The sequence below is a fragment of the Calonectris borealis genome, chromosome 3 (assembly GCF_964195595.1).
Source record: "Calonectris borealis chromosome 3, bCalBor7.hap1.2, whole genome shotgun sequence".
In the NCBI taxonomy this organism is placed as follows: domain Eukaryota; kingdom Metazoa; phylum Chordata; class Aves; order Procellariiformes; family Procellariidae; genus Calonectris; species Calonectris borealis.
In genome coordinates this window covers 93,949,407-93,973,060 of record NC_134314.1, presented here as the reverse complement: position 1 = coordinate 93,973,060, position 23,654 = coordinate 93,949,407, and the positions used below count along the sequence as shown (strand labels likewise).

The following is a 23,654-nucleotide window of genomic DNA, read 5'->3' as shown; positions in this document are numbered from 1 at the left end:
CCGGTGCTCCCACCCCTGCCTAACCCTGCCTTGCACCCCGCTCTGCCCTGGCCCCCCCAGCTGCAGCGCCTGCATCTGCGAGAGGGATGCTGCTGGGGTCGCCCCGCTGCCACAGCCCCGGCACAGGGATGCCCCGTGCTCTGGCTTTTCCCAGTGCCTCCCCTCCTCCTGGAGCAGACAGCTAGCCCTCCTGCCCCTGCGCCCTCTTGGGGACCCTGCCCTGGGGGTCCCTGCCCCGGGAGAGGGGCATCGCCATGCTGCGAGTTTGCCCAGGAAAGGAGGGCAGGGTGCCGGCAGCCAGCCCCACCACTGCTGCTCCCAGCTTTCACTGCCCCCCTGCAGTGGGGCCAGGCTCTGAACCGGAAAGCCCCAGGTCCTGGTTGGGGTCCCAGACCTCTGTCCCCACGGAGTGGGGGAGTGAGGCAGTGGGTGATGGCTCCGGGAGCTCAGCACAGGACCCCAGCTGCAGGGTGACCTTGCAGTAGGACTGCCGTGCAGCCAAAATGGGGGACAAGTCCTTGGCTCGGCGGAGGCGGGCTTGGAGCTAGACCCCCTCCCTGGTACCTGGGGGAACAAGGCACAGCACGGACAGCGCTTGTTCTGCTCACCCCCCTCCCTGCACCTTGTCCTTACCTCGAGGTCTCAGCTCTCCTGGTGCCAGATGATGCTGCCTGCAGCCTCCTTGCTGCCTGGTGCCAAGCAGGGACGGGGTTTCCTGCGACGGCGGGACCGGGGTGCTGACGCTCTGCTGCCCCACGGACTCTGCAGCCAGAGAGGGTTTCAGAGCCTTGGTGCTGGCTGGGGCCGGCTGAGCACGGCTCCCGCTGGCTCAGCAGGTGGAGGCTGCATGCACGGGCGGATTAGCAAGGGGGGAAGTGGCTTCTGCCATAGGAACTGCAAGCGGGATTCGTCAGCGGGTTGCAGCGGGGCCGAGCGCCAGTGCGGGGAAGGAGAGAGGGGAGGCTGCGGGCGGGCAGCTGCCCCGGTAGGACGATGCAGCCCGTGCAAGGGGACAGCCCCTGGGCACCGAGAGCGGTGCTGCGGGTGCCAGCATCGTCCCTGGGATGGGGGCACCTCTCAGGTGGCACGTCACCCCATGCTGCTGTGCTGGACTGAGACCATGGCGGGATGCTTGCTGAGCTCCCATCCCATGTGGGTCAGCATCGGTCCTCTGGGGCAGCCGGGGGGCCCTCAGCAGAGCGCCCTGCACCCGCTGCCCCCTCGGCTGGGCCCCTCAGCTGCTCAGGAATGAATTGGCGCCTGCCCACCGGCTGCTCTCTTGGTATGTGCGGCCGGAGCCGCGAATGCTGTGCCTCGGCCTCCTCCCCGGCCCGGCCAGGGCTGGCCCTGTCCCAGGGCATCCCCCCCCAGCCCTGCCATCCCTCTCGCCTCTTCCCATTAAGGCAGCACAGGCAGCTGAGAAAAACAGGTGCCGGAGCCAAGAGCGATGGAGCCGAGTGGAGGGTGAGGACGCGTAGGGGGAGCACAAAAAGTGCACCCCCCCACCCGCACGGCAGCACTCCTCACTGGCATTTCCTCCCATCCCCTCCTTGGGAGCACGGCGAAAGCCCCTCTGCAGGTGACACTGGTGTGCCCACCTCCACCTCGCTGCCTGTCCCCAGCCCCGGGGACACCGCGGTGGGGAGAAAGGGTGGCAGGAGCAGCCCTGCGCCCACATTTCTCCTCTCCCAGCCCTTGCTGCAGAGCTGGGCTGCAGCCAGCGCTTCTATTTTAAGCCCCACAGTGCGGATGAGGAGGCGAGGGGTGTGCGTGGCCAAGCCTCGCAGTCTGCTGGGCAGAGGCCCTGCTACTTGTGGCCCCAGAAACTTCCCCTTCTCCCCCCGGGGCTGGTGCACATTCAGGGGCAGGCTAGGCCAGCTGCTCTTTCCCCGTCCCAGCGCAGGCAGGAACCAGGGCAGCTGAAGCCGGTGTAGCCCGGTGAAGTTATTGCAAAATATCTGGGATGCAGGAAGCCCTGGGGGTCCAGCCACGCTCCCTTGGGCCCCTCCATGGCATGCAGCATCAGCCTTGCCATGACCTGGGCCGGCAGCCATCCTGCGAGAGAGGAAGGGCAGGCCTGGCAGGAGGATTTGCTCTGCAGGCAGCAGCTATCCCCCCAAGCTCCCACAGCAGGCAAAAGGGGCCCAGGTGGCCCCTGGGGTTAGCTGGGCTGGGTACAGGCACAGAGGAACCTCGGGACAAAGCATCCTTGTGAAAGGCACCAGACAGCTCAGGCTTCTCCCCGAGCAGGACCGAAACCCTCAGCTGAAGCTCTCCCCCTCTTAGCAGGGACCACCTTGCAGAGCCCTTCTGCTCCTGTGCTGGTAGGTGCTGCTGGAGGAAGAAGCTGCCAGACCAGGTGTCTGTTTGTTTTTTAATAAAAACAACCACCCCCCCACCCCTGCTTGTGCTGCGTGTCAACGAGACACCTGGGGAGCCAGCAGCACCCAGGGAGAGCACCCGGCAGGCGAGCAGAAGGGGTGCTCAGCGCCGGGCTGAGGCCAGGGGCAGCGGTGGCTGGGCACGGTGCAGCCCCGGGGCCGGCTGGAGCGGAGCCGCTTGCCGCAGCCTCTCTCCCCCAAAGAGGCAGCGAGCAGTGAGCTGGTGCTGGGAGCAGAGGCCGGGCCAGGACAGCACCCGAGAGGAGGATAAAGGGCAGGCTGGAGCTTTTCTTCCCCCTCAGCTGTGTCTCACTCCTTCTTCCCGAAGAACTTCTTGAAGACAGATTTGTTCTTGGGGCGAGGAGGGCCAGGGGTCTTCTCCCCCAGCGTGTTCCGCGGGCTCACCGGCCGGGCCACAAAGGAGTGGCAGCGTGCCCGCGGCACGACCGGCGCTTGCTCTCCAATGTACAGCGTGACTGAGTAGCTGCTCCCAGCCTCCACCGGCTCCTTGGGCACGGCCACCGGGGTGATCTTCTGGTAGGTGGCTGCAAGAGGGAGCAGTCAGTGGGGAGGGCAGGGTGCCATTGGGTGCTGCCAGCCCCCCAGAGCCTTCCCCGAGTGGGGGCCTGCAGCCCAGGGCGCAGGGATGTGGGACCGAGTGAGTGCTGGAGCAGCATCGCACCTACCCTCGGATATCTGTGGGGACAGGGGCAGTGGTGCCACCTCCTGGCAGTGACAGTGAAACCAGGGCCGTACCTGAGGTGAAGGAGTAGGACCTCCTCTTGTTGGCCACCAACCCGTAGTCGTCTTCTTGGCAGCTGTTGTCCCACAGCCCGGGGGACCCCCTGGGTGACCACTGCTGCTTCCTGTGCCCGGCCCCATAAGCATCCTCTGAAGCGGAATGGAGACATGTCACAAGGCAAAGCCACCACAGGATATTGCTGTGTAGCCCCAAAGAGGACAGGGAAACACGTGGTTATCCCAGTATCCCAGGAAGTGAAGGGAGGTAACTGGTCCTTCCCCCAACCCCATTCATGGGCAAGGGGCTTTGGAACTCCTGGCCCAGACCCCACTGAGTTCAACACTGACCAACGGCCTCCAGCTTCCCCCAGTCAGTTCCCTTGCACCTCTTTGGGCTGGGGAGAGGAGTCGGGGGACAGCAGGAGCCCAGCCAGGCACGAAAGTCACCTGCTGCTGCCACAACATCAGCTGGGCCATCCTGGCTGCCCAGAGGCCGCTGCGGCCAGGCATTTGAGCGGGGTAACACCACGATCTCCTGGCTCTTGGTGGTCGCGACCTGATGACATCCCTGGAGGTGGGAGCTCCCAGGGCTGGGGACCTTGCTGAAACTGTAAAGTAGCAGAGATTTAGTGAACCAGCCTGGCCCACCGATGCCCTGCTGGAGAGTGCACTCCGGCAAGCATAGAAGAGAGGTGTAGTAACGAGATCTGGCTCCTGGCTACTCACCCTCCAGCACCGCCGGTGCCCTCCACATGTTGTGCCGCTGCCTGGAAGTAATCCACTTCGGGGAAACCTGGGGGCACAGCAAACATCCTGCTGGGTGCTCTAGGTGCAGAGGACTGTCCCGCGGAGACAGTCCCAGCTCCAGCTGGCCGAGCCACCCGAGTGCCCGTGCTGCAGGGCTGGCCCCTCTGACCTCCTGCTGTAGCGCCTGCTCTTGGTCCTGCCAACCAGCCTAGGATTTCATGGCAGGGCCTGAGCCCCCTCGGGTATGGGTACAGCAGCAGGAAGACCTCAGTATTACAGATCTCCTCGCCTGGAGGGCTGGCAAAAGGGATTTCCAGGCCCCGCAGAGGAGATGAAGGAAGACTGAGGCATAATTATAATTTTCCTGACACTGGCTTTTTGCTGCTGAGGCTCCACTGACGTCAGTTGTGCTATTCCTGATTTATAACTATGTATGTGGTGTGAAAACAAAGCCTCCAAATCCTGCCTGGCAGAGAACTGCTGTTCCCGAGGCAGGTTAGGAGGATGCATAAATCAGAGACAACGCTGTGCTGCTTCTCTTCTGACCCCCCGTGTATCAGAGGGCTCGGTGGGGACTGCACGCCTGTAGTAGCTGCATATAGCCAGGCCCCTGCTCCGCCAGCAAGGGCTGCTCACCTGAGTTTTGCTGCAGCTTGGAGACCCATTCGTTCATGAGGGGCTGGGAGGGGGCCCTCAGAAGGTACTCAGAGCCATCCCGCAGCCTGGGAGGGGGAGAACAAGTAAGCAACAAGACAGATGTGGGGTGCAGATACCACAGCCCATGCCAGCCTGGGAAAGAAGGGAAGCAGGTGAGAAAGAAAGGAGGAAATCCTTATCCAGGCACCGGACTGAGCTGGCCCTGGCTGGGGTGTTGGGGTGCATCTGTCTCATCAGGGACACATTAGGGAGGGCTGTGGCTATGAGACGCCGGCTGCCCTGGGTTGGGGTGACTCACTGTAGCCTGAAGCAGTTGGTCTTCTTGGTGTACTCAGCATCCGGGGTGCAGACCGCCCCGGAGAGGTTCAGGGGAAGGGCCACCACGGAGCTCTGTAGCACAGGGAACAGCAACAGCGGGGTTGGCAGGCGCTGCCCTCCCCTGCGCAGGGGCAAGGACACCCCAATTCCAGCTCGCCCACCCCGCTGCCACCCCTGTCCAGTGCCACCCCTGCTCCCATGGCGCCGTGCCACCCCGCTCTCCCCCACCGCACCTTGATGCTGTCCCTGCGGTCCTGGTAGAAGCACAGCGTCTGCCTCATCAGCACAGCATGGAAGAGGCCCCAGGCGCGGCAGTTGGCCTGCGGGATGCAAGCAGGGGACAGCTGTGATGCCAATGGGTTTGGGAGAAGACAAGCGGTCCCCTGCCACTCAAAATGCCCCCGAGCCCCAGTGGGCTCTGCCCTCCCAGCATGGCCAGCAGCACTGCCATGGTAGTGCCAGGAGCACCCCTGGCTTCGCTCCTGCCCCAAAACCTGGCCCACCCTCCATGTCCCAGCACCCCAGTCCCGAAGCAGCCCCGCAGCCAGGCCCGTACCTTCCTCCCTCCTGTCTGCAACACGTGCTTCCTTTCCAGCGTCCCCTCCATCATCTGAAACTCCGTTTTACCGGGGGGGGCCTGCAAGGGGACAGGGGGTGAGTGAAGCAGCGCTGGGGCCTGGGGTGCCGGCTCAGTCCACGGGTGCGCAGGGTCTATCTGACCCATCCCCATCAGGCGATGCCAAGGTGGGAATGGGACAACAGGAACCATTTTCTGGACTGGGCAGGGGCTGGGCTGTTTGTAGGTTTTTGGGGTTGAAGTGCTGCCTTGCTAAGGTTGAGGGCTGGTGGGGGAGTGCCATGCTGGTGGGACCCCCAAATTCAGCACCTAGCTCTTCCGTACTCCCCCAGCTGGAGCAAAGGGGCCACCCGAGCCGGGGAGTCCTCAAACACAGGTCACATTTGCCGAAGCAGGTAACCCAGCTGCTACCTGGGGTGTCCCCCGACCCCCTGCCTGACCCTGAGGGAGAGCCCCCAGCCCACGTCTCTCACCTTGCTGCCCTCTCTCTCCTCTTCCCCACGCTTCCGCCAATCCCAGGCACCCGGGCCGTCCAAGGGGGCTGCGGACACCGCCTCCTCCGTGCAGGGGGATGCCCTGTTCCTGCTGGGGCTGCCACTGCCGCTGTGCCCCATGCCAGGGCTCTTCTGTCCCGACGGGCTGTGGAGAAGCTGGGCAGCGGTGGGAAGGGTGAACTTGGCCACCAGCACGTTGTTGGCCGCCGAGAGGATGAGGGGCCCACTGGCGGTGGCGTCGGGGCTGGGTAAGCTGCCCGCCTCGCTCCCTGGCCCATGGCGGGCACGGCTGCCTGCCCGCGGGCTGGGTGCCCGCCGCTCGCCTGCCCCATCCCAGATGGCCTGCAGCTCCTCCTCCTCTTCCTCAAACTGCCCATGGGCAGGGTGGCAAACCTCCCCAGTGCCCGGCACAGGGCTGGGGGACTGCGGGGACCCCAGCTCCCACTCGAAGACAGAGAGCTGGGTGGGAGCGGCAGGGGAAGCCGGGGACTGGCCGCTGCCAGGTGGCCGCTGTGCGCAGGCAGTGCTGGGGACAGCTCCTGCCCGGCCTGGGATGCCGGCTGGGGATGGCCTGAGCTCCAGCCGAGCGGCTTCCCGATGCCTGGCCCTGCTGGCAGCGCCGGGGCTGCCATCCTGGCCCAGCCGGGCGGCCAGCTCGTCCCCCTCCTGGCCGACCCGCTCGTGCAGCACACCGATGTGGGATGGCTGGCTTGGCCTGAAGTCCGGGAGGTCTTCACCGGCGCTGTCGGGGCGCCGCGGGCTCCAGTGCTCCTCCCCAGTGCGGTGTGCCCTTTGCCGGCTGTAGCTGGGGTTGAAGCTCACCTCCTCAAACCACGTTCCTTGCTCACGCTTGGGGTACATCCCCAGCCTCTTGCTGGGCCCCTGGGAACCGTGCCCATCCACATCTACCTCCTCCTGCCATCCAGCCCCATGCCTGCCTGGGGGCTCCCATGGCCTCACCCCCCTGCTCTGCCTCTGCTCCTGCCCCTCCGCCTCCTCCCGCAGCGCCGCAGCCCGGCGGTGGCACCCCAGGACTGCCGTGTCCCGGGGCAGTTCCAAACTGAGCACGGAGCCCAGGGAAAGGTGTGGGCACGTGGTTTTTGGGCCGGGGAGGCGGCGGTCCCGGGGGGTCACCCCGCACTCGGCATCAATATCCCGCACCAGCGGGTTTCTGACATAGAGCAGCAGCTCCCCGAGTGGGGGTCCAGCAGCGGCCGCCCCCGGCCCCCCCTTCCTCCGGCCGCACTTCTGGGGCCACGTGTTGCTGGGGCCATGGCACTCCTCGGGCGCGGGCTGCAGGGAGCTGGCACCCATGATGCCCTGCAGTGTCAGCAGCCGGGCCTGCTCGGCCCTCGCCCGCTCCCGCCGCTGCAGGCTGTTGAAGAGGGAGCCGGCCCCGGCCTTGGGCAGGGTGTGGGAGGTGGCCGGTGTTCCGCTGCTGGATGTCGGAGGGCGACGGGCGATGGCGGGTGGCCGCTTCGCACCGGAGGTTTTCCCGGCCTCCCCCTGTGTCTGGGGATACAGAGAAGGAGAGAGGGGTGACCCCCATGGCCAGAGCCTCCACCACCCCGCACCGACCGCCCCCTCTCCACGCTGCGCCTGGGCAAGCAGGGAGCCGGGGGGCCAGGCAGCCGAAAACATTCACCAGCGGCACATGCAGAGCTGGGAGCAGCACGGCTTCACCTCAGCCCGCCAAGGGCTGCTCCCACCTCGGCGCAGGCAGGGAAGAGGCAGGCAGGGGAACCTCTGCCCATGAAGAGTCCTCCAGGTGCGGTGCAGCAGGGGCTGCCTGTGCCATACGGCTCTTCCCCTGCACCGCTGCCCTCCAAGCCACCACTTTTGGGTGGCTATGGAGACAGCAGTCACTGCTGCCTGTCCCTGCCACCCCTGCATGCCCCCAGGCAGCAGAGCAGGTGAATGCAAGGGCAGGGGCTGAGCACAGCCCCTTCCCCTTCCCTTCCCGCAGACACCCTCTCCAGCCCAGCCGCAGCCCCTCTCCTGGGTTTCTGGGACCACAAGGATGAAAGCGAAGGGCTTTGCCTGCAGGAGCCCAAGGAGCGTCTCCCTGTACCCCTTGGGCTGGAGGGGGCCTGTTACACGCAACCATCCTGGCAGCTTGCAGCCCCTCACCCTGCCTTGATGCCTTCTGGCCTCTCCTTTTGGCCGTCCCACGGGGGGCCCAGCCATGGCTGCCCTCAGGGCTCCTTGTACACAGCCCTTTGTGCCGGGCCTGGAGCAACGAATGGATGGAAGCCCCAGCAAAACGCTGAGCCCCCAGCCCTGGGGTTACAAGCCATGCACCCCAGAGCATGCCCCCCCAACACGTGCACCCTCACATGGCCCCATCCAGCTCTTCCCCTTTCAGTCGGCTGCACGAGGGACTGCTGCTGCCTCCCAGCAACGGCTCGCTGCGCCTCCCGCGGCCACCAAAACCACTTACCCGGGGGGCCAAACTGTGGCCAGCCCCATCCAAGCCCCCTCCTCACATGCCCCAGCACCCACAGTCTGGAGCCCATGGCACTGGGAGGGCTTCCCCTCTCTCGGGGGACCACCACTGGTAGGGCACGGTGGCACGGCCAGGCGGGTCGGTAGCAGGCGGGTTCACGCCATGCAGCCACTCTGCCCGGCATGCAGCCTCCCCTGGGGATGTTACCTCTTCCACCGGCTGGCGAGGCGGCTTTCTCTTTCGCTTTAAACTACCCCAAGTGTTTCCTAAAAGCCCCTGGCAACGCTTCCAAAAGGTTTTACAGCCTGAGGGTTTAGTGGCGGGGAGCTGAGCAGGGGGAGAGAGAGACACAGAGAGAGTTGAGGGCAGAGTGGGTGAGGAGCCGCAGCAGGAGAGCGCAGGCAAAGGGGGTGGCGCAAGCTGGTCCTCAGCCCTTGGGCATCGCTTGGCATCGGCCCAGCCAAAGGCCCCTCTCCTGGGAGTGAGACAGCCCCAACAGCTTGCTTGGAAACAGCCCAGGGTGGTCCCAGCATGGGAGCTACCCCCGCAGCCCTCAAAGCTTCTTGGTTTGCCTGGGGGCACAGCTCCGGGGAGCTGCCCTGGCTGCACGGCAGTGGCCGGCCCTGGGACCAGCGCTGGGTGCTCACCCATGGTTCTGCCGAAGCTGCCTACCGTCCCCCACGTACCGTCCGCAGCGCCTCCTCCCTCAGCTGCTCGCTGCCTGCCACGAGCTGCGCCTTCTTCTTCTCGCCTTTCTTGCCGATGCTGAGGATGAGGTTGACCGTCCCGCCCAGCCCGCTGGGGCCCCGCGGTGGCAGCAGCAGCGTGGAGGTCTCGGCGGGATCCCAGATGACAGCCTCCTCGGGGGGTCCCGCACTGTGGGGTGTTGAGCTGCTGGGCTCCCCCCAGCTCTGCTCCACTCCCAATGGGGCATCTGAGAGGGGCGATGCTGGTGGGGAGATGGCCGTTCCTGCTGGCAGCTGTGGCTCTGATCTTTGCATGGGCTCAAGGAGGGAGCAGGGCGCGAACTCCACTGGGCTGTGGACGCTCTCCAGCCAGGGCTGAGCACATGGGACATGCTGCTCCTGGGGAGAAAGGCAAGAGAGGGAATGTGGAGGAAGGGCTGCCAGGGCCAGGCACTTTCTCAGGACAATCTTCCCTTTGCCCTGCCTGAACCCCAGAGAGTCCCAGAGGTATTGGCACACATCCCTTCCCTACTTCTGCACCACCCACTCCGACCGGTGCCTCTGCTACCCTCAGCCTTGAGGCTGGTCCTGCTTCCTGACGCTCTCAACGTGGTTCAGTACTCACTTGGCCGGTGGGAGATGCGCCCGAGGGGCTCTCTGCATCCCTTCTGTCCTCTTGCTTGCTCCCCAGGTCCCGCTGGTGCCTCTGTGCTCGCCAGCGCACCAGCACCCAGCCCAGCATGCTCTGCAGTTCCTCCAAGCGCTCCTTTATCTGAGGGGAAGAGAGATGCTGGGCAGCCTGCAAGGACTCCTGGCCCAGGGACACGGGGCCTAGCAGGACACCTCACTACGGAGCAGTTTAGGAGGTTTTTGGGCGCGGGATACAGTCAGTCACATCATCTCAGGTCTCAGCATCCATTGCTGGGTGAAACCCCTTCCTGCCCTGAGCAGCCCTGGGGATGCATGGCTGGCCCCATACCACTCGCTGGGGCTCTGCACCCGCACCTTGATCTCTCCTCCAGGGACTGTCCCCAGAGGATTTCGGGGGGTGCTGAGGGTTTCCCCAACCCCATTTCCCCTGTCCTTACTGTTGCGCTCAGGTAGTGCTCCTCAGACACCAGCTGCTGCCCCAACGCTGCCAGCACCTCAAACTCCTTGAGCTTCCCTTCAATCTTCCTCTCCAGCTCCTCACACGGAGTCTCCGGGAGGCTGCTTGGGCTTTCAGAGAAGATCTGAGCCCGTGTATCCTCTGTCCAGGAGCTATGGGCACGTGAAAGATGGGCTGAGGGGACGACCCAGCCCCTCCTCAGCCCTGTAGGCCCCAGGGTAGCCATTCCCATGCTCAGGGATGGCTGGAAGCAGCTCACTGGGGTTGCGGCAAGTCTGGCAGGGCAGGGCAAGATGCCATGGGGCTGCCCCACAGCAGGCAGCTCTGGCACAGCCCTTTGTCCAGGCTCCCCATGGTGTGGCTGCAGCTCCAGCACTGCCCACGTACTTGCCAGCAGCCCGCACTCTGGCAACGCCATGCTCTCACTAGCTCCCCCCCAGCCACCGCAGAGGCAACCCCGATGGCTTATTGCCACTTACATCATAGCTAAGTAATCCTTGAAGAAGTGCCGCAGTCGGCCGGCCTGTTGCACGCGGGCCCGGGTCTCCTGCAGCAGCTCCCGCAGCCCTGCCCAAGCCCACAGCGTCCCCTGCACCTCCCGGCTGACGGGGCACAGCCGAGCAGGGCAGAGCTCTTGCAAGTGGGCAGCTGCCCTCTCCAGCTCCTCCAGCTGCCCCTGCAGGATCTCCGACACGGCACGCTGAAGATCACAAGGCAGAAAAGCTTCAGGATGCATCCAATCCCTCTGTGCCCAGGCTGGACTCCTCTGTGTTCTGGGATGCAGGGATGGAGGGGGGGGACGCAGGGATGGAGGGGGGGACGCAGGGATGGAGGGGGGGACGCAGGGATGGAGGGGGGGACGCAGGGATGGAGGGGGGGGATGTTGGCAGAGGGGCTGCAGTGGGTGGGCAGAGCCACACTCGGCAGGGAGGACGGGCAGAGCGGAGGGCTGCCTGGTTTCCCCGCTCTGCTCGCGTGAGTCATCTCCCCTCTGGCGGGAAGATGAGCAAGGTGCTGGCAGCCAGGCACTGGCACACGGGAGCTGACGCAAGCTCTCTCCCCTCGCCTAGCCCGTGCTGGCAGAGGGGAGCGGAGCGGAGCAAGGCTCGGCTCTGCTGGAAAATTCCAGCCCAGCCCGCCGCAGCATGCCAAGGCTTACGACACCTGGGCCCACAGGGGCTAGGGCCTCCCCAGGACAGCCCCAGCCAGGCAAGACACCTCCCTGCCACGGGCATGGCCAGCCATGGTGCTCCCCGAGTCTCACCTCCATCTCCTGCTGCCGGCTCAGCAAGCCCTGCAGCCCCTGGAGGTCCTTCTCGCTCTTCACTGCGGTGAAGCCACTCTCTGCTTGGGCAGTGTCGCGAGCCAGCGCCTCAGCTCTGCATCGAAGGGCCTCCAGCCGCGGGGACACCTCTGCCACCTGCATGGGTTGGGGGGGGAAGAGAGATGAGCCCCAGCGTCAGACCCCCTGTGCCACCACTCACCACATGGCCCCAGCCCACCCCGGCCTGGGGGCACGCTGCCATGCACCTGCAAAAGGGCAGGGAGCACCAGCCGCAGGAGTGATGGGAATACCAGCCTCGTGCAGAGCGGTCCCCATGTATCCCAACAACCTTGTGTCCCACTGGGACCAGCCGAGGTGCATGCCCTGTCCCAACTAGCTGGCATGTCCAGCTGCAGGTGGACCACCCGGTTGCATCCCCAGACCCCCTGCCTCCATCCCCTACCAGGCGCTCCAGGCTCTCTGTCTCCGCCGCCACCTCCATGACCCGCTCCCGCTCCTTCACTGCGTCGTTCAGCATCTCCACGGCCTCCTGCAGCTCTCCCAACGGGCGGCTCATGTCCTCGCTGCTCGGCAGCTGCCCAGCCTGGGCTGAGAGCAAGGGAAGAGACCCCTGCGAGCCGCAATGCCCGCTCCCTGGCTGAAGCCAACAGAAACACCGGGCATGAGGGAGATCGGGAGCGACCCCCCAGGCAGCTGGGCCAGAGGGGGACACCCACGGGGTCCTCCTGCCAGCTACAGACCAACCCTTGGGCCGCTCCCAGTTGCTGGGTGATCCCGAGGGATGCCTGGCCCCACTGCTCACCATTGCAGGTCCCTGCCGGTTCCGCGCCTCCTCCTCTTGCAGGTCCTGCAGGAACTCAGACAGCACCAGGGAGTCACGCAGGTCTGCCGCCCGGCGCCGCAGGGCTGCCTGCACATGTGCCAACCTGTTGGGACAGGCGCCTGTCACAGGTGCTGGCACCCTCCCTTCTCAGGGCGAGCATTCTCCTCCCCGCACCTCCTCGGGGCGAAAATCCTCCTCCCCACACCTCCTTGAGTGCCTCCTTGCACCTCCTCAGGGCAAGCATCCTCCTCCCTACCCACCCCGGGGACCAGAGAGGAGGAACCTTCCCCCAGGACTCACTTCTCCTCCACCATCTCCACCTTCCTCTGCATCTTCCTCGCCCCCTCATGCTCAGCAGGTGCCTCGCCCGCCGCCTCCTCCCGCAGCGCCTGCAGCTTGAGGCCGCACAGCAGAAGCTGCGTCTCCAGCTGGCCCGTCTCCTCCAGGTCCCGACGCAGCTCTGCTGGGCTTCTCATGGTGGCTGGCTCTGAGAGTGACCCAGCCACGGCTTGCAGCCACCGCTCGGCCTGGTCCAGCTCCCCCACCAGCCTCAGTGCCTGCAGGGAAGCGGGGAGCCCATCAGCCTGGCTCTGAGCCACCCAGGGGAGGCAAGAGCCATGCTGCCACCCCACTGCGGGTACCCGGGGCACCGGCAGCTTGGGCAGCACAGTTGGAGCAGCAAGGCCAGCTGGAGATGTCTGTGCCAATGCTGCAGCTCCTGTCCCCATGGGCACCGGCCTCGCTTGCCGATCCCCAGCAAGCTGCTGCGATCGGGGCATGTCCCTGTGCCCACCCCAGCACTGCCTCCACGTACCTTATCGATTTCCCGCAGCACGGCGCCGTTCTCCTGGTGCTTCCTCTGCAGGTCCTCCCACAGCTCCCCCAGCTCCCGCAGCATGACCTCCACCTGCGGGCTCCCCGGGGGCCCCCCCGGTGCCAGCCCCTCCTGGGAGGCAGGGAGGGCGGTTAAGGACAGGCCCTGCCTGGTGTACCCCACCCCACACCCGAGGGGGCTCACCAGGAGCACAGCTCCGGCATTGGAGCTGGGGTCCAGGGGCTCCCGCTGCGTCCATGCTGCTTCCAGGCTTTCCACATCCCCCACTGGACACAGGGGGACTCCGGGACCCGCGCTCTCCTTGTGCAGGGACACAGTCTGCCGAGGAGCAGGGAGACATGGTGCATTAGTGCCCAGACCAGGGACAGGCATGAGTGCACAAGTGTGCGCACCCACGAGCAGCGCGAGGGGATCGGGGAAGGGATCCCCCTTGACACTGGCTCTCCTGGCCAGGCTGGGAGCAAAAGGGGCTCTTGGGGAGACATTACTGCATTCACTGCCTGACAGACGTCCTGCACCTGGGCCTCCGGCTGCTGTGTCCCCCACTCAGCCTCCGTCTCTCTCCTCCTCCTGCAGAGAGGGGGACAGTCAGGACTGCAAGGTCCCCCCGTGCCCAAGGGACCCCCATCCCCATCCCCTCCGACTCCATCCCGCTCCCCACAGCCACCTCCACGAGCCAGTACCTTTTGCTGTCCCCACCATGAGGGGGCTGCCCCGCTGCTGGGGAGCCAGGGCTGCTCTCCTCCCCTCTCTCATGCTCTGCCATCTTTCCCGACACATCCTTCGGCACCTACGGCACAAAGGCTCCCATTCCTCCTTTGCCAGCCCAAAGGGCACATTGCTTTGCACCGGGCCTGGCACTTAGCACCTCCCATAAGCGGTGGGGCCAGGTCACAGGCGTGCTCAGCTTGGGCTTTGCCCAACACCTGAACCCTTTTCCCACAAGCTCCCTCGTCTTCCTGAGGCGGAGGCGCTGAAGATGCCTGGAGGAAGGCAGATGCCCATGCTCACCATGCTCCCAGGGTCTCTTGTCCGTTTGTCTCCTGATTCCGTCCCCATGGCCCCACGGCCGCTATCGTCTCCTCGGAGCTCAGTGCTCGGAGCCGCAGCTTCACCCCCCGGGGAACTGCTCGCCAGCACCGGCGCCTTCTCCGTCCTGGGAAAGGGGTGCAAGGGAGGCCCAAGGGAGCAGAGGATGAAGAGAGACCTTAAGTGGAGCTGGTGCCCCAGAGACAGCCTACCACGGGCTAACGCAGGTCTTTCCCCAAGCCTCTGGGGAAAGCTCCAGTGCTGGGGGTCAGGGTTGGGGCCCTGGGGCTCCTGCTGGGCTGTGCCCTACCTCAGCGCCTGCTGGAGCTGCGCCCAGCTCTCCTTGACGTCTCGGTGCTTGGGGGTGACTCGGACTGCCAGGCTGGGCTGCAGGCTGAGGAGCTGGGACACGGTCACATCCAGCATCTGTAGGAGAGTGATGACAGGGCTGATGAGGGATGACCCACCGCCGCCGTGGAGCAAGTGTGTGATGGCACCAGCCCTGCGGCAGCAGGAGAGGCAGTGGGTGCCAAGCCTGGTCCCCTGCTGCCCCCAGGGAGGCTCCCCCATCTGCCACACAGCCCCGGCCACCCCACACAGCCGTGGGGTGCCCACCAAGCCCCCAGCCCTGCTGGAGCCAATGCTGACCCGGGCGGGCACACAAGCCGGGATGCTCCCCGGGGGCTCAGAGAACAAGGCAGAGTCTTGCACTTACCATCACCTGGCTGGCTATGTCCCTGACGTCCCGATCCCGGCCTGGCTCGCCCTCCCCTGGCTTCCCCACACCGCAGATGCTCCTCTGCTGTAAGCAGAAGCTGCAGTCAGCTGCGGGAGGAGGACGGGGCCCGGCCCTCAGCTCCAGCAGAAAGGGATGCTGCAAAGCTGAGCTTGCTGCTCTGGCTCCCCATCTTATATCAGGCTCCGTCCCTCAGCTCTCTCCCCGAGCCCCAGGCTGAGGAGCATATGGAACCACAGCAGCCCCCATGCAGGGGATGAGAGCGAGGTGCTGCCTGCCCAGTTTTGCTCTGGCCATGCGATAGCCCTGCACCAAGCTGACCCTGGCTCCAGGGCTGGTACCTTGGCGTGGATGGCCCCGAGCAGGGCATCCGCTTGCTGGAGGAAGGCGGCTACCTCCAAGGCCAGCTGCAGAGCCTCGTGGTGCTCCTTCAGGGTCCCCTGCAGCCGCAGCCACCTGCGCAGGTGGAAGGGGAGAGGTGAAGGGCAGCCTGTGCCATGCAGAGGTTGGGCAAGGGGAGGCAGGCGGGAGGTTCGGGGGGTCCTACTTCCCAGCCTGTCGGCTCCCTGTGCCCAGCTCACCCCTGCTCAGCCCATGTGTCCTCCACTCACATTTTGTTGAGGTGCTTGCGCCGGGCTGAGATGCTCCTGCTCTCACTTTTGCCTTGTTTCTCCAGCTTCTGAGCCAGGCTGTTCAGCTCCTCGTGCAGACTCTGGAACTGCTGCTCCTCCTGACCCGAGCAGAGAGACAGACATCAGCATCCCCCCAGCCGTCCCTCCTGCCCCCGCCTCAGGGACCTGCGCCATGCCCCAGCCTCGGGACCCCAGGGCTGGTGGGGTTCGGGGTTGCTGGCATGCCAGCGGCCCCCCAGCAACCTCTCACCTGCTTCAAGTCGAGGATGCGGCGGGTGAGCTGGATCTTGTCCAGGCTTTCCTGCAGGAGGGCTGCCAGGGAGGGCTTCTCCTCCTGGGCCAGGGGAGGGTGTGAGAAGGCAGGAGGGCAGCCAGGCTGTCCCCCTCCCCGGACCGCGCTCCCCACTCCCCACACCTTGTGCCTGATCCATGCCTCCAGCCGCTCGGCTTTCCTGTTGAAGTCCTGCAGGCTCCGCAGCCCCCCCAGGGCTTTGCTCTGGCTGGCGGCCGTCTGCTTCAGGAGCTGCCACTGGTCCCGCAGGGCCAGCAGCTGCCTCCGCACCCCCTCGGCACTGGGGCTTGCCCGCCACATCAGCTGCTCGCCCATCTGAGGGGCCAAGGGACCCGCTGAGCATCAGGGGCTCCCACAGACCCCGCACTGCGGAGAGCCCGGGGACATAGGTGCTGCGGGGAATGGGAGCCGTGCCACCGCCCGGCCTCACCTGGTTGAGCTTTATCAGCGTGTTCTCGAAATCCTTCATGTCCCGTTGCAGGGTCTGAGCCACCTCCTCCCAGTCCTGGAGGTCGCATCCATCCTTCAGGTCCCGCAGCTTGCCTCGCACCCAGCCCTCCGCCTGCAAGACGGCAAGACCCACGTGGCCGGATGCCTCTGCCAGAGCCCAGAGGATGCGGCTTCGGGGACCCAAGCCCAAACCCCGCCAAAGCCACAACAGGGACCAGAGGGCACCCTTTTGGCTGACAACCCGTTTGCTCCGAGCGAGAACAGGCCAGCAAAGGGGGTCAGGATGGTGACAGCGGCGATGGGGGTGGGAAGGCGAGCGGCATCTCACTTTCTTTCCAGTATCTGCCTGCCCCAGCCCGGCAGGAAAAGCCAGACTGGGGGTCTCTGTGCAGGACATCCCTGCACGAACCATCTCCTCTCCTCGCGCTTGGCTCCCCTGTGCAAGCACCCATGCACCCTCCCCAGCATGGCGTGGAAGCAGCCCCCCCGCACCATCCCCATTCCCACGCTGCTGGGGAGGGACAGGGGCTGGGAGGAGCGTGCGCACGTGGGGAGGAAGCAGGGCCCTGGTGCAGGCTGACCCCCTCTCCCCGGGGCCGACAGCCAGGGAGAGGCGGCCAAACATGATCTCATGCCACAACCATGGCTTCGCTCGGAGCCGGGAGTTCAGCCCTCCCCGCCGCGCACCCCACCCCGCAGCTCACATGAAAGGCTGCCGGTGGCCCCCCTGCCCCGCTCCCCACGCAGCCCCTCGGGCAGGTGCCCCAGCTGGCCTCACCTGCAGCATCTCCCGGTTGAACTGGGCTACCAGAGGGCTCGGGTCAAGGAGGGGGGACGCTCCCGCACCGCTTCGCCCACTGCATCTTGGTGCTGCTGGGGGCTCCTTGCCCTTGGGGCTCTCTTTCCGGGGTGATGACACTGGGGGTCCTGCCAGCTGGGGCAGGCAGAGATGGGGGGTCAGCACGCTGCCCCAGGGAGCCCTCCCAGGAGTGTTTCGGAAACCCAAACAAAGTATGTCAGCCTGCCTCGTCCCTGATCCCGCTACTTCACTGACATATTTGGGGTTCTCTCCCAGCACTCTGAGGCACAGCTCCCCTCTACCAAGGTGGCTTTCGCAGCCCCGGCAGGGGGTTGCCAGCTGTCCCTCAGCCCTGGGACACTGCCAGCTGGCAGGCTGGCACCCAGCACCCGGGCTGGAACCCGCGCCCTCTTTGGAGGTGGATGCGGCGCTTGCTGCCCCTCCAGCCTGAGGCTGCGCATCCCCGCAAGGAGCGTTCCTGTCTGCGTTATCCATTTGGTGTCACCCCGGGGGACACTGCCAGAGGATGGGATGGGGGGGCCATGGGGCAGGTCCCCGATTAGCTCAGCCCGCCACTCCTTCAGAGGCACCCAGAGACCCCCATCCCAAGCGAGCGGCGGCGGGGGGCAGGAAGCGCAGCATCTCCCCCAGGGCTCAGCCTCGTGGGCGGCCAGCGCTGACGAAATGCACTGTCAGGGCTCCAGCTCCGCCGGGGGTTATGGCAAAGGTCAGCCAGCAAAAGCGCTGGCCCCCCTCCACGCTCAGCCCCGGGCCCAGCTGCATGCAGCCCAGGGGACGGCACAGCCGCCCGGGCACTCGCTTCCCACCCCGCTGCCCAGGTACGGGGACCTGACCTCACACTAACCAGCAGCAAACAGGAGCCTGAGCATCTTCAGGAGAAACCTGAAGGCACACCGCTCGCTGCCTCCTCTCACCAGGCAGAAATTGCTCCCGGAGCCGGCCCGGGGCAGCCCTCCCTCCCTGAGGGGGCTGGGTGCGAGCTGCCCTGTGGGGTCCCAGCTGCCCCCGCGCCCGCCAGGGCACAATCTCCCAGGAGCCTGTGGAGCAGCGGGGTTCCGGCAACTGTTTCAGGCTCTCTAAGCACTCTGGCATGTGCTGCCCTGCTGATGGCATGGGAGTCGCTTTTCAAAGCCTTTCTGCCTAACCACAAGAACTAAAGAAATCCTGTCCTTTTTTTTTTTTTTTTTTTTTTTTTTTTTTTTTTTTTTTAAAATAGCAACACAGATTCTCAGGCCCTCCTGTGACTCCAGGATCTTCAGTCTCTTGACACGGCCAGGCTGGAGAAGCCCACAATCTGTCTCCCTTGGAAGTGATAATACCTCTGGGTGCTGGCCTGGGGGCTATCCTCTCACCCTGTCACGCCCAGCTTGTCCCCTCGCTCATTTAAAGTGGCGAGGCTCCATCCACGCCCGTGCCTGGGCAGACCGGGCAGCAGCTGCCCTCGCTTGCTCAGCCCCAAGCTGCGCCCCTGAGTCAGACCCTCTAAACAGCAAGGGCTGGAGGACGTACCGCATAGCAGGGGGAACCTCTGTCCACCGGAGAGCAGAAACCACCAGCCCGGGGATCCCCGGCCTCCTGCTGTGCATCCTCCACATCCACGTCCTTCCTGAGGAAGACCTAGAGACAGGAAGGCGCAGCCATGAGCCTGGAAGTGCTCGACCATCCCAGCAACCGAGGGGACGGAGGAGCGTGCGCCCGCCTCCCCCTGCCCTGGGCATGAGGGAGTTGCCAGCAGTACCCCGACACTGCTTGGCCGGGCTCTTGCCCATCCCTGCTTACACATCCAGGCCAGGCTCCTCCGGGCAGCATCCGCAGCTCCGGCCACGCGTTCAGCAAGTGGCAAGAGCTCCTAATCTTGCTTTGCTCAGCACCTTCTCCACTTTAGCTGCCACACACACCCTTTTTCCCCTTGAACTGACTCCAAAGCCAGCAGAAACCCATTCAGTGGTCACCACTGGCCCCTGGTCATCTAAGGATGCTCAGGGTCAGCCACCCCTGCCCATCTCCAGGACAGCAGGGCAGAGGCGCGACGGCACAGGAGGACAATAACCCCACAGGCACGAACGCGAGTCCTCTCAGCTGCTGATCCCTGCCCTCAGCCTGTCCGGGAGGCAAGAGTTAAGGGGGCGGCTGAATCGCAGGGAAGGGCTCCCGTGAGGGTGGGAGCAGGAGAGGCAGGAGGAAGTCCAGGAGCTGCAGCCAGGCAGAGAGAGGAGGTCCAGGATGAACTCCATGTTACCTTATCCTTAACAGAGCCCAGCCCTGGGGGGAGAGGTGCGTGGGATTGCTTGGATCATGCACAAGGGCAGTTACTCTTATCCTCCACGGATGGATCTTTTCTTGGGCAGTCGGATGTAGCAGGCCAATTTAGGGACCTCCTTCCACTCCCTCCCCAGGGCCACCTTGCTCTCCCTGTAACAGCCATCCAAGTGTGCACAGGGCAGCACAGGGTGGTGGGCAACATGTGCTGCCCCGACACCCCTCCCTGGTCTCCAGCAAACGGGGTGGTGGATCAACCAGAGCTGGACCCAGCCCACCACTGCTCGGACCACTCCAGACTGGGAACAGTGTCCAAGGGGGACCAACCCAGGCAAAGCACTCCCTCCTTGCACAGAAAGTGGCTTCCTACCACCTCTGCAGGACTGAAGAAGAGTCCCAACACGGATGGCATCCCCCAGCGCTAGAGCTGCTGCCACCAGAAAGGCTCGGAGCCCCACAAACAGCCCAACAACCCTATAACCCCTGGGAGACCAGCACCACTGGGCCTTTCAAGGGGGCTGCAGAGCCCGGCTGGTGGCTGCAGAGGACAGACCACCGCACCACGCCACAGCATCCCATCCTGAGCAGGAAGAGCAGGCAGGGAGCGAGGCTGAGTCACGGCCCGGCAGGCACAGCGAGAGCTCAGCGCGTCTGGCAGGAGGGTGCCAGCAGCTGCGGGAAGCGCAGCTCTGGAGGAGAAGGCAACCCCCTGCCCAACCGCGGGGCCGAGATGTTTGGATGCTGATTTAGGGAACGGCGAGGAGCTAAATGTGAAGTGCTTATAGGGCATACGACCCTAGGAAGCCTCTCTTCTAGGCAGCAGTGTCCCATGCTGGCTGCAGCCCGTGAGCCGCCCCCCAGGGCTCAGCTGTGGGAGACAAGCCTGCAGGTGACACAGGAGCTTTATTTAAAGTCCTCATCTCGTGATCCGTCAGCCACAGGAAAACAGGGCTGTCGGCACAAGGATGACTTCATCCTTCCCGCAGAGCTGCTCCACCGGGACTGCCCCCCCTCTCGGTCCCTCCGGCCGGAGCTGGGTCCTCACTCCGGCAAAACAACACTCTTGCAGCAACCCAAGGCTGGGAGAAGGAGCCGTGCCTTCCTCGGCATCCGTGAGGTGCCGTGCTAACTGTTCCCCAGCAGAACCCCAGGCTTCATGACATGAGGAAAGCCACACATGAAATGAGTGCAGCGGCCTCAGCTGCCTCCTCTGCAAACGCTTCTTTCCCTCATTAAAAGCAAAATTAACGTGGCACATATGCCTGCCGCATTCCCATAGAAGAGTAGGTGCCAGTGACTTCCCACAAGCAAGACGAGCAGAGCCAGACCCTCCCGGACTGCACTGTGCTCATCCTGGAGGAGTTCCCCGTTCCTACGGGGCAGGAGCGAGGGGCAGAGCCGGGGCCCGGGGGGGATGTGTGGGAAAGCCCTAACATGCCCTGCCCAGGGGACAGCGTTCCCTTCTCTCCTCCAGCTGCTGTCCTGCCTAACGCATGCTTTCCTCTGCGCCCTGGCTCTCCCTCTCCCTCCCAAAGCTCCATCTTGCAGCCTGCCCCCCCCTTCCAGCTCCACCCCCCCAGGCCGGGCAGGCAGGAGAGGCCGATCCTGGCAGCTTCCCGGGAGTCCCACACCACACCACTGTGTAGAGCACATGTCCCTACCTTATATGAAAGAGGGGAGCCCTCATGCCGATGCCCCTTGGGCTGCGCAGACTCCGGCCACCCAGCAAGGAGCTGCCTGCATGCCGGAGGAAGCAGCAGCTCTTGCGAGGCCGTGCCTGGCCTTTATTGGCAATGAAGACAAGGGTTTTGGCAGTGGGCTGCGCGGCTCTCCCTAGCGCTATCCCGCCGGGAAACCAGCTGTTGTGGGTCAGGGTTAAATCCCAAGGAGTTCCTGCCTGCTCTTGCCAGCAACGGCGAGGTCTCCGAGCTGCCTTCCGCCCCATCCCAGCCACACAGGGGGTCTCCTGGGCTCTGGCACTGACGGATTTGGACCTCCATGCCTGCTAGCGCTCGAACTCGGAAGGCGGGGTGCCGGGACCCCTGGATCCTGCTCCTAGCCTTGTCCCGGCTCTGCCTGGCTGTGTGGCCCTTCATGAGTCACTTCCCTTCTCCCAGCCTCGGTTTCCCCTCTGGTAAACGGGAGGGCGAGTTCCCAGCTCCCCACACACAACTGCATCATCCCAAGAGCTGAGCCCGCCACAGCTCGGGCTCTGGGGCAGAGCTTTTCTGGTTCATCTTAGCCCTAGGGAAAGCTTGTCTGCAGCTCGCCCGCAAAGACCTCCTGCCTCCAGCCTGACGGTACAGAGAAGTGCGTGGGGGAGGGAGGCGGGAGGAAAAGCAACTACCCCAGGAGCCCCGAGGCGAGTGCTGCCTGGAGGGCATGGGGACAAGGCAGCAGGGACCCCCTGCCGGGGCGCAGCCTCCCCAGGACCTACCCGTCCCTTGGCAGCCAGGAACGGGGAACGGCAGGGAAGACGGGGAGAGAGCAGGGCGCAGGGTACGGGGAGCGCTTACCTTGAACTGAGCTTTCCCTGGCCTGCTGTTATTGTTGTTGTGGTTCCTCTCGCCGCCGGTCCGGGCAGGGTCCCCGGGTCCCGCTGCGTCCCCCGCGCCAGCCTCCCCGTGCCAGTTGGACAGTGTGATCTTCTTAATGGAGCGGGCGAGGGAGTTGCGGTTCAGCCGCTCCTCGTCGGTCCCCCCGTCCTCGCCGGGGCTGGGGCTGCGGGGCTGGCCCTCCGGGGCGGCGGGGCTGGCCCGGGCTTGGGCCAGGTAGAGGGAGATGCGCTCGTTGAGGCTGCGGCGGAGGCCGCGGTGGTTGTCCAGAGCGGAGGCGAGGGCGATGCCGGGGCAGGCGTCCCCGGGGAAGTCGGCGGCACACTTGGGCAGCGAGAGCTTGGTGCTGATGGTGAAGGGCTGCACCTTCCTCGCCGTGCTGCCGGACATCCTCGCCCTCCCCGCCGCCGTCGCCAGCGGGCAGGGGGGCAGCCGGGGGGCCCGGCCCGGGCACCGTGGGGCGAAGCAGCAGCGCGGGGCCCCCGCTGCCCGGGAGCGCCGGTGATGGAGACCGCCCGAGCGGCGCCGGCTCCTTCCCCCGGGGCGGGCGGCGGCGGGGCCGCCCCTTCCCGCGAGGGCGCTCAGCGGGGCGGCCCCGCGGCGGGGGGCAGCGGGGCGGGGGGCGGCCCGGCTCCCATGGCCGGAGCGGCAAGGCGCGGGCGGCCGTCCGGCCTCGGCTGCCTGGGCGGACCCTCCGCCCCCGCCGGGGCGCGTCCCCTCCCCTGCCCGGGTCCCTCCTCCCGCGGCGGGCAGGGGAGGCGGGGGAGCGCCGCCGCGCCCTGCCCTGCCCTGCCCTGCCCTTCCCCGGCCGGCTTCAGTCGTCCACCTTCTTGCGCAGGTTGAGGAGGCAGAGCAGGCAGGTGAGCAGGGCCTGGCGGCTCTCCCGGGAGCGCAGCCGGCGCCCTAGGCGGCGGAGCGGCGGCAGGAGGCGCTTGCGGGCCAGCGGCAGCAGGCGGGCGAGCAGGGCGCGCAGCAGCGGGGCGGCCAGCGGCGGGGCGGGCATGCTGCCCCCCGAGCCTGCGGGAGCACTGTCAGCCCCCGCAGCCCTCCGCCCCCCGAGGTGCCTTGGCGGATCGGGGGGTGCCCAGGAGCTCCTCACGCTTCGGATCTTCCGACCCGAGCGGAACGCGGGAGTCCAAGCGTGGTGCTCGGGGGTCCGCACCCCTGCAGGAGTGGGGGGCTGCTTGGGGGAGGCTAGGGGAGAAGCAGTGGAGGGGACTGCCCCCCTCCCCACCTCTTCCCCTGGTCACTCTTACCCTTCTTGGGATCCTTCCTGCTCCGGGACACTGCTCTGCCTTTTCTCCCAGAGGAGCCTGTACTGCTCTGCTCCCCCCACGTGGACCTGCCACCAGCCCAAATGGCAGGAATGTCTCCACAGCAAGGGACAACAAAAAAACCCAGCTGCCCATTTAAATGCCCCCTCCTCCCAGGCCAGACACATGCTCCCTGTAAGTGATACTGCTTCTGAGCCCATGACCCCATTTGTCGGGGTGGCAGTGCCGGGGGGAGAAGGGGGGCGAGGGAGGAACAACGTGGGCTGGCAGCATGGGGTCCTGTTTCACTAGAAGGCTTCGCTGAAGCTCCTGAGCAGGCAGCCGGGACCAAAATATGCTTGCCTGTCATTCTCTGCCAGCGCCAGCAATTGCCACCCTGTTCCCGCAAGGGCCAGGAATGCAGGCCAGGCGGACCGCCAAGGAGAGCAGGCAAGGGATGCCCCAAGGCACGAAGGACCCAGGAGCAGATGGGCACTCCCTTGGGGAAGAGCTGTGATCTGGCTCCATGG

At 65.6% G+C, this 23,654-nt stretch overlaps 3 protein-coding genes and 1 long non-coding RNA gene across 4 annotated transcripts; all 4 read right to left on the bottom strand.

Moving 5' to 3' along the window:
• Nucleotides 1–2,355: 2,355 nt before the first annotated feature.
• On the bottom strand, nucleotides 2,356–9,440 carry LOC142081424 (uncharacterized). The gene is made up of 10 exons (XM_075148148.1): nucleotides 9,048–9,440; nucleotides 5,895–7,427; nucleotides 5,401–5,481; nucleotides 5,078–5,164; nucleotides 4,825–4,916; nucleotides 4,506–4,591; nucleotides 3,849–3,915; nucleotides 3,570–3,730; nucleotides 3,138–3,272; nucleotides 2,356–2,926 (listed from the first exon to the last, which is right to left on the bottom strand). Exons 1-10 carry the CDS (start codon nucleotides 9,360–9,362, stop codon nucleotides 2,691–2,693), a joined length of 2,793 nt encoding a protein of 930 aa, XP_075004249.1. The 5' UTR covers nucleotides 9,363–9,440; the 3' UTR covers nucleotides 2,356–2,690.
• A 211-nt stretch (nucleotides 9,441–9,651) lies between these two features.
• On the bottom strand, nucleotides 9,652–11,581 carry LOC142081231 (spectrin alpha chain, non-erythrocytic 1-like). The gene is made up of 4 exons (XM_075147922.1): nucleotides 11,420–11,581; nucleotides 10,635–10,855; nucleotides 10,136–10,307; nucleotides 9,652–9,819 (listed from the first exon to the last, which is right to left on the bottom strand). Exons 1-4 carry the CDS (start codon nucleotides 11,579–11,581, stop codon nucleotides 9,652–9,654), a joined length of 723 nt encoding a protein of 240 aa, XP_075004023.1.
• Nucleotides 11,582–14,001: 2,420 nt separating this feature from the next.
• LOC142081230 (spectrin beta chain, non-erythrocytic 5-like) lies at nucleotides 14,002–17,024 on the bottom strand. The gene is made up of 9 exons (XM_075147921.1): nucleotides 17,016–17,024; nucleotides 16,218–16,349; nucleotides 15,911–16,102; nucleotides 15,746–15,829; nucleotides 15,475–15,593; nucleotides 15,205–15,319; nucleotides 14,843–14,929; nucleotides 14,438–14,553; nucleotides 14,002–14,254 (listed from the first exon to the last, which is right to left on the bottom strand). Exons 1-9 carry the CDS (start codon nucleotides 17,022–17,024, stop codon nucleotides 14,002–14,004), a joined length of 1,107 nt encoding a protein of 368 aa, XP_075004022.1.
• A 6-nt stretch (nucleotides 17,025–17,030) lies between these two features.
• Nucleotides 17,031–21,882, bottom strand: LOC142081423 (uncharacterized). Its single transcript, XR_012673321.1, has 3 exons — nucleotides 21,833–21,882; nucleotides 18,567–18,674; nucleotides 17,031–17,171 (listed from the first exon to the last, which is right to left on the bottom strand). It is a non-coding gene; the product is annotated as an uncharacterized LOC142081423 (long non-coding RNA).
• Nucleotides 21,883–23,654: the final 1,772 nt, after the last annotated feature.

Excerpts from the sequence above, each read along its gene's own strand:
- LOC142081424 (XM_075148148.1), bottom strand. The coding sequence starts at position 9,362 with ATGCAAAGATCAGAGCCACAGCTGCCAGCAGGAACGGCCATCTCCCCA. Across the intron at positions 3,916-4,505 it reads CAAGCTGCAGCAAAACTCAG|GTTTCCCCGAAGTGGATTAC; the intron begins GTGAGCAGCCCT and ends CTGTGCCCCCAG. Across the intron at positions 2,927-3,137 it reads GTCCTACTCCTTCACCTCAG|CCACCTACCAGAAGATCACC; the intron begins GTACGGCCCTGG and ends TCCCTCTTGCAG.
- LOC142081231 (XM_075147922.1), bottom strand. The coding sequence starts at position 11,581 with ATGCAGGTGGCAGAGGTGTCCCCGCGGCTGGAGGCCCTTCGATGCAGA. Across the intron at positions 10,856-11,419 it reads GCCGGCAGCAGGAGATGGAG|CGTGCCGTGTCGGAGATCCT; the intron begins GTGAGACTCGGG and ends TGTGATCTTCAG. Across the intron at positions 9,820-10,135 it reads AGCACTACCTGAGCGCAACA|ATAAAGGAGCGCTTGGAGGA; the intron begins GTAAGGACAGGG and ends TCTTCCCCTCAG.
- LOC142081230 (XM_075147921.1), bottom strand. Across the intron at positions 14,554-14,842 it reads ACATAGCCAGCCAGGTGATG|ATGCTGGATGTGACCGTGTC; the intron begins GTAAGTGCAAGA and ends ACTCTCCTACAG. Across the intron at positions 14,255-14,437 it reads CAGCTCCAGCAGGCGCTGAG|GACGGAGAAGGCGCCGGTGC; the intron begins GTAGGGCACAGC and ends CCCCTTTCCCAG.